Here is an 8,893-nt window from a genome sequence, read left to right on the forward strand (position 1 = left end):
ATTACTCTGTACTACTCTTAAGTTTTAAGGCGAGAATACGCATATTAACCACCGAATCCTACCCATCACACCCCTTTCTGTAATGGCTTGAAACGTTGGATAATTGGATAACGGTAGGGAATAAACAACTATTGAATATTATATTTTTATATAAAATACTTTGGTATGTTGTTTAAAGAACACGATTTAATAATAATTATAAAGTCTTTAATTCGATGCTTCTGGATTTAAATTTGACGTCTGCTCAGTTTGTATTTTATCGGGTGCTGGTATATCTATATCTACACCATCTATCTTCTTTATAAACTAAAATTATAAAATAAAAGAAAATAAATACTAGTAGGGATTACTGTAGGTTCGTTGCCATTTCATAGATCAAGGGTGTCGTGAAGGAAAATTCTTCTACCTTTGTTCCTATAAACACAAAATAAGGATTAAACTCGGACACACGTGGAGTGACGGTTTTTACCACGAAAAACTTACTTCAACATGAAACATGGTATTTTACTGGCACAATATGTTTGCACGATCGACATGATATAACATACAATGGAGTCGCTTGTCTCTCTCTCTGTCAATAATTATCTGTCCTATCCAGATGATAACGATTCTCATAAAGTCAAATGTCACCTTGATAGAAAAATCAAAACTATCGGAACAATGAAGTCAATTTCATCTTGAGAGCGAAGAAGTTAATTTCATCGTGAGAGTGAAGAAGTTAATTTCATCGTGAGAGTGAAGTCAATAAAAAAGTGCACTGTCACCTGTCACGATGAAATTGACTTCATTGTAATCGAGACAGTGAAGTCAATAACATCGTGACATTGAGGTAAATTTCATCGTGAAAGTGAGGTCAAAGTCATTATGACAGTGATATCAATAACATCATGACAGTGATATCCATTTAACCGTAATAATAAATCTCATCGTTAAAGCAACATTAAAATCGGCATTATCGTGAACTAAATGCCACCTGTATGAAGTCGTTACTATCGTGATAGCGCTATCCCTGTTATTGCAATCAATATAACCACACTAACAACGTCCAAAGCAAAACAATATGAGCAAGGTGTGTACAGAGGTAATAACTTGATACATTAATAAATAGACTGACCTCTTGACCAGCTTTCTGTCTCCTATAATCTGCTTTTATTACAGCTGAAAAACACAATCCTCCTTATTTTAGAAACAGTAACATTTATTGTTTGTTTTAAAGGATGAAATATATATTCAATACATTAGGCAAGATAATCTGTTAAATGTTCAGTTTATTTCTAGGAAAAAGTAAATCCACGGGGCTCAGTTCGTTCATCCCGACTTTATCCCCTATCTTTCCAAACCCTTACCTGTCATTACTGATCCTATTAACAGAGCAACAGTGATGGCAATATTAGCTCCTAATACACTTATTTTATTCATGATGGCTCGCATTCCAATCGTAAATATTATACCAAAGAACTACAAAAAAATAACGCATTTCAATTAAAATGATACAAAACCATATTAAGCTTAAGCTCGAAATTCCATGAAATCTTCCACTAAGATTTTAATACAATGTGAATATTTATCTCGCATCAGATGCATTTTGGAGACAAATTCCGGATTCTGATTCAAGTATGAATGCATGATGTATTATTAACTTCATCTGTTTTGCTAGATTGTCGAATGATTTAGTTAAGCAATAAGCAATAGAACAACATCAACAATTTATTAACCATTTGAAAGGACAGAGATTCTCAACTGTACTGTCTCAATTTAATGTTACAATGAGTTCTAGAAGGAGGGTGCACAAACAACAAACCTGGGCTGAAGCATTGAGGAGACCGGAAGAGGTACCTTCCGATTCAGGATATGTTAGTTCTGCAGCAAATTCAAACCCAACTGGTAAGTAGCCTGTCATGAAGAAGCTGAAAAAGAACATTCGTTGATTTTTATATAAATTCAAATGAAGTGAAATTTGACGTCCAACTTTTTTGCTGTTTCCGTTGACGAAGATGGAATGATGCTCAAATAAAATCATACAATGGATTAAAAGAATGGTTCAGTTCGGTATTGAATTATGCTTTTCATTTCAAATTATTGCAGAGACATATTTAAAAGTTATTGCAATAAATTATTACGACCTTGAACTGCAATCTTTTGGGCAAGAGTGCCAAAATCTGTAAAAACCTAGTGCCAGTGTTACCAACCAAACTTCAAAAAATGAATAATCTTACTTACCCCAGTGAGCCAGCAGTGATAAACACTATCCATAAATGGCCTAAATTCATGGTGAATGTAAAGGCTATCATTCCCAACATTGACATGATATAAATAACTAAAGATGTCGCTCTGAAATAGAATATTGATTGAGTCTAATACAATTTGTAATACTATAAAACAATCTATCTTAAAGTATGTTCTGAGAAACCTGTTCCATGATTTTATGAAAATGAGTCTTTTGTATCTGAAATATCAGTCACAGATAAAGATAACAGAGACTTGGAAAAAAATGATTCAGATTCATTAAAGACAAAGATACAGTTTGGCTCAAGGACAAGGGATATGAACTTTGAGTTCTCGTATAATTCGATAAGGAAAAAAATAGAGCCTCGATCGTGTTCACAAGTCCTTTGAGGTGCCGACCAGATACAATACCTTAAGCTTTTGGATCAAGCGTATCATTTGGCTTCATACGTTACAATTCCTCGTTTCATGCAAATCCTTAAAGTTACTTACTTGAATGTTCTGGTTTTGTCTAACCAGATACCAGCTGCTATAGATCCTCCTACTCCTGATAATATGATAGTTAATCCAATCTGTCCAGCTTTCAATTCTTCATTCTAAACCATAAAGAACAATATTAGGATACAATAAATAAATAGAAGCCCGATACGTTGAACGGATGTCACCAGGCCATAACAGATTAATGACACCTTAAAGAACATCAATTGTTTTTCTCTTAGTGTACCAACTATCTGTGTTACATGCAGTTATGTTTCTCTAGGGGCAGGTCCGACTATGGCCTTCCAATCTCGAATGTCTTGTCATTTCTCAGGCCCTTTCCAATGATTCACAGAAATGCCAACGGTTATTTGGAAGATTACTTTCACGCTAATTGGTGCTATGCCAACAGGTTTATTCATTTGAGCGTTTTGAATGATTCAGAAGGTAATTTTTGAGAAAATAGAACTCGACAATAAGAAATGATACTTACAGGAAAATAATTTAAAACTACAGCATTTAACAAGGTACCGATAGCATAATAGGAACCTGTGTTGACACCTATATACGAGACGAAAAATAAAAATCACAGGCTTTAGGTATCATTTTTGATATTACAATGTACTTCAATTGTGAAGATTGTAACCCGTCAAATCATTGGTGGTATTTATTATAAGGGTAATAACCATCCAACATCATAAACGCTTTGGAGAATAATATGACTATAGGACGTTTTGTTAATAGGGATGATCAAAGACGCGATATTCTGAAACATTTGATCTCTAGAACATCTTTCCATATATAAACTCCAACTTTTATTATTATTCTGGGACAAGCTTTTAGTTGCGTATCAATTAGTGTCCAATGCCAATGTCATGTGTTCAATGCCAATGTCGTATGTTCAATATCAATGTCGTATGTTCAATATCAATGTCGTGTGTTCAATGCCACTACCGTGAGTTCAATGCCAATGTCGTACGTTCAACACCAATGTCGTCTGTTTGATGCCAATGTCGTCTGTTTGATGCCACCAATGTCGTCTGTTCAATGCCAATGTCGTATGTTCAATATCAATGTCGTGTGTTCAATATCAATGTCGTGTGTTCAATGCCATTACCGTGTGTTCAATGCCATTACCGTGTGTTCAATGCCAATGTCGTATGTTCAATGCCAATGTCGTATGTTCAATGCCAATGCCGCATGTTCAATGAAGAATATATCTGACTTACCATACGAGATCATTAATATTATAAAACTTCGATTATGGAATAATCGTTTTAAAGAGGCACCATAATTTTCATTTTCTGCCGCTTCCACTGCCAGCACCTGAGCATGACTGGGTGGTTTGGGTGGCTTGTTTTTAAAAACTGAAATAAAACAGAATATTCTTAAGACATTATAGACGTTCAAACATATTGGTTACAAAAATACTGTGCTTATAGGCTTTTTTAAAAAGAAGTTATCAGTCATTCGATAGATCCACAGGGGGAGGTGACACTTCCGATGCGAAAAGAGAGGCGTAGAATTGTTACTTTGTGACTACCTGAAAATGATTTATTTCAAACGCTCCTTGATTCTGGACAATGGTAATTCAATGAAATTTCCGAACTTGTTGACCAGATAATATTCTGACTTGACAGTTATTTCAATTCTTCATATCACGATCAATTTTCTGTTTGTATACAACTGCAACACTCGATTATGTTTTCAATTTGTTTTGTTACTTAAGTAATCATTAACATACAAATTGAATTGGATTTTTTCTCATCTATATACATATACAAAGCATTATATATTCCATTATATAGTTCGTTTCAACAGATAAATGAACTGTTGTGTTTCACAATTATTCGAGTTCCATGCTACTGTGAGTTTCGATCAGCGATAAGAATTTCTATGACTAAATTTCATTATAACGTATTCCAAAAATTGTTTATTATAAAATATGAATATATAACATATATAACTATATAAAAAAATTGATTACAGCAGAGGAAACCATACCAGGCTTACCTATTAATATCACTAGGAATAAAACAGTAGTAATTGTTGCAGTACCATACATCATGATAGACATATTATGACCTATTGTCTCCAGACTCTCTGAATTCGGTACTAAAACTGGCGGAAGTAAAAACCCTACTGCTACACCGACCTGAAATAATGAAATAATAAAAATTTAGCCTGCATTTTCAGCATTATAGAGATATCATTGTTTTTCTTTTGTCTTGTTTTCACAGCATGTCTGTAGCTAACGGAAGGGAATCAAGCAATACATCAGCACACAGTCTGAGTCTGTATAGAATATTTAACGTCACGGTCAAGGTATGGCTACGAGTCTGGGTAAGCGTGGTGAAGCCTGTGGTTCGAGATTATTGATTCAATGGAATACAGAACAAAACACTAGTGTCCTCATCATTTCCGACACCGCAGACCGTGTATTCTCTGCTTCTATTTTACTGTATCGATGACATAATACCTGTCATAGTTCTACCATGATTCATGCACAATAACAATGTATGTGTTACGTTATCATTACCATGGGTAATATTGTCATATTTATTGCAAATGGCAGCTTTTGTTTTTAATAATACATCGTGTAACATTTACCTGATTACCAAACACACCCATAGAAGTAGCCGTTGACACTTCATCCGGTCCGAACCACACAGCCGCCAATCTGGCCGGAATACCTAATACCCAAATCTGAGCAATAGCACATATTGTTTGAGCAGTCATTAGCACTGCAAATCTGTCCTGAACTACACTGGCACATTTCATCCACGCACCTACAGCATTCAGTAAGGATCCTAGAATATGGCAAATCCTTAATCCCTTTTTATCTAAGAGCCAAGCTGCTGGGAAGATTAGGGGAATGTACGCTAACATATATATCATGGAGAGCCAGTCTATCGCAGTCTCTTGTTGGAAAGTGTCAGCTGGAAGACTCTCGTTATAAAAACGTAATAACACATTGGCAATAATGTTCAAATGAATCCACTGATATGCGTTACTGAACGAATAAATACAAAACAACGCCAACATAAACCATCGTCTTTTATAAACTTGGGGTCTTTCTTTTATAGGTGGGGAATTTTCCGAGTTCGGTGTACTCGCAGGTGTAGCACGCAGTAAACTGACGTCCCCATTTTCTGTGTCTAGTGTCTTTTTTGATTTTCCCGAACTTTGGCCTGAAATAATAATAAGAACATGAACCATTACAGATGCATGACCCATTAAAAATACAAGTAATTGTTGAAAGTCTGTAAACTATAAATAATAAAATTCGTATAGTTTTGAATTTGTAAATTAGAAATAACTTTAATAACAAATTGTCAAATTTCGCATATTTTGGCCCGATTATTTCTGTAAAACGCCATGTTTTGATAAGAGTTTATTAAGAAAGCTTCTTAATTACTACATCGTTTTTGTCTCAGACCACGTATTTGTCATATGGTTTCTCTAGAACACTACGTCATGGTTAAATCGTTTCCATAAAACACTACGCCATGGTTATATCGCTTATCTGTTAGTTTACGACTATATTATATCAGTATATTTCTCTGTTAGGTTACGACATAGTTTTATGGTTCCTCTATTTTATCGTTTCTCTGTTAGTCTACGACTATATTATATCGTGTCTCTGTTAGGCTACGTCATGCTTATATCGTTTCTCTGTTAGTCTACGCCATTGTTATATCGTTTCTCTGTTAGGCTGCGGCAATATTATATCGTTTCTCTTTTAGGCTACGTCATGGTTATATCGTTTCTCTGTTAGTCTACAACGTGGTTTTATCGTTTCTCTATTATTCTACGTCATGGTTATATCGTTTCTCTATTATTCTACGTCATGGTTATATCCTTTCTCTGATAAGTTACGACATGGTTTTATCGTTTCTCTGTTAGTCTACGTCATGGTTATATAGTTTCTCTATTTTTCTACGTCATGGTTATATCGTTTCTCTATTATTCTACGTTATGGTTATATCCTTTCTCTGATAAGTTTAGACATGGTTATATCGTTTTTCTGTTAGTCTACGCCAGGTTACAACGACATCATTGTTGTGTCGTTTTTCTTATAGGCTACGACGACATCATAGTTTTATCGTTTCTCTTCGTTACGTCATAGTTATATCGCTTGGCTTGAGAAAATACGGCATGGTTGAATTGTTGTTTCTCCAGAACGATACTTCATGGTTATACTATTTCTAAAAAAGGCTCCCACCTTTGATGCTAAATTGTCGTCACAGAGGTTGCGTAAAGTCATGCAGTACTCCTTGCAAGAGTTTCTAAAAGCTCCTTTCTAGCTCTATTAAGTGCGTGTGGGTAATACTGTTTCCTATTAAATAATAACAGGTATAGTTTTTATACGACCAGGGAAATTATGGAGATATTCGGGATGACAGAAGATGAATTAGAATAATTATTTTACATCTAAAATTACACTGTAAAGGTCAGGACCTTACACTTAATACTGATCAAATGTATAAAGAATACTTATCATATTGTCAACTAGCAGATTATTGTCAACTAGCCTCTACCTTACCCCGGTCATATCCCTAGCTGACCTCTAATCCACAGTGAGATGCGACAAATTTACATTAATAGTTCAGAACATAAACTTCATCTGGCAGATAACACATTTTGATAAGACAATTGTACGACGTGAGAGTTCGGATTCTTTTTCACGATGTAGAGATTGGCACAGAGGAATCCCGGAAGATATGTAAATGATAAAACTCGGTAGAGGGTTTTAATATTAATAAGCCCACACTCTAGGAGACTGCTGTATGTGACTTAAAAACCGGACAGAATAAATAATAATGTGAGCTATTTATAATACTATGGAACTTTGGTATTAACCCAGGTAAAAAAAGGAAATTTTACACCATAACCTAAAGAGTTTGGTGAGTCGGTGAAAAAGTGTAGACAATACAAAAAATCCGCCACAACGATGACCTGACGTCACCAGAGGTTTATGTGTCAATAACTCTTGAGCTATTTAAAACATTATTCTGACCTATGATAAGAATGCATTTACAACACACGAACCGACGTTATTGCGATTCTGTTAATTATCCTTCTTACCCATTGCACACGTGATACATCTATTAAGCTGGTGTCCAAAGGATCAATAATAAATATTATTAGTCTGACAACCTGGTCACCGTATTATAATATCACATGTATAAACATCGATTATCAATATAACTGCCTGCAAATTTCATTATACGAAGAAAATGAGATTTTGTTGTAACTTTTGATAAGAAACTTGACAATAAGAGTAGCTTTGTTCAATCAGAAAACCTTTCCACTTGAGGATCTATGATATGAGAGTAATGAAGTCATAAGAAGTATCTTATCTTTGTATTTATAAGATTTGTCATTTTGTTTTTAGCTCTATAAAAAACTAATTAATGAAGACCCCAGTTGAAATCAGCACCTTGAAGTGGCATCAAACCAATTGGTTTCTATTGTGTTGTATTTTATATTCCTATACAGAAGTATTAGTTTCATCAATGCAGGGTCAATCATAGCGTATCTGTAGACAACATATATTTAATTTATTTATTTTTTTTATTTATTTATTTAATTGTTTCAGCCAGAATGCCTCATTTGTCTATAATCATGTAGTCTGCAATGGCTCCCTATTAATCATTATTAATAAGGTTGGGGTGACTATTGATTATGTATAAATATATATATATATATATATATATATATGTACTATGTTTACTAGTGAGTATATATTTATAGTGAATTATTAATATACAATAGGTACAGACAAATGAATTGGATTATTACCAACTGCTTTTGAACTCTCTTCTCTAATTGCTCTACATTTCTTTCATATCACTCGTTACAGTTGCTGACTTCAGATCAATACAATGCTGAATTTTTTTCCTATTCAATTATAATTTCATGATTCACTTGTCAGTGGCTTTTATACAGCTAATTTATTTTTCTTTCTATTACTCCTCTCGAGAGCCTTGATGGATGGCATCACCCCTTCTGTCTTTCCCTGAAATCTTTTTCATTTCGTGCTTTATTACCCCCAAAATATTCGAAAATTACCCCGTTGGGCGAAATAACCCCAAGTCGGAAACCACTTATACACAGGTATTAGAGTGACAAATTATGCCACTATAACATTATTTCTATATATGATAGTTATATATATGATATGTAT

The 8,893-nt window shown here is 34.3% G+C and overlaps 1 protein-coding gene across 1 annotated transcript; it reads right to left on the reverse strand.

Annotated features, from left to right (window-relative positions):
* Positions 1–133: 133 nt before the first annotated feature.
* Positions 134–5,772, reverse strand: LOTGIDRAFT_183755 (hypothetical protein). Its single transcript, XM_009064040.1, has 10 exons — positions 5,314–5,772; positions 4,717–4,858; positions 3,933–4,070; positions 3,197–3,264; positions 2,719–2,822; positions 2,221–2,331; positions 1,802–1,907; positions 1,347–1,458; positions 1,115–1,158; positions 134–306 (listed from the first exon to the last, which is right to left on the reverse strand). Exons 1-10 carry the CDS (start codon positions 5,746–5,748, stop codon positions 208–210), a joined length of 1,359 nt encoding a protein of 452 aa, XP_009062288.1. The 5' UTR covers positions 5,749–5,772; the 3' UTR covers positions 134–207.
* Between the last annotated feature and the right edge of the window lie 3,121 nt (positions 5,773–8,893).

The sequence above is a fragment of the Lottia gigantea genome, assembly GCF_000327385.1.
Source record: "Lottia gigantea unplaced genomic scaffold LOTGIsca_6, whole genome shotgun sequence".
Classification (NCBI taxonomy): Eukaryota; Metazoa; Mollusca; class Gastropoda; family Lottiidae; genus Lottia; species Lottia gigantea.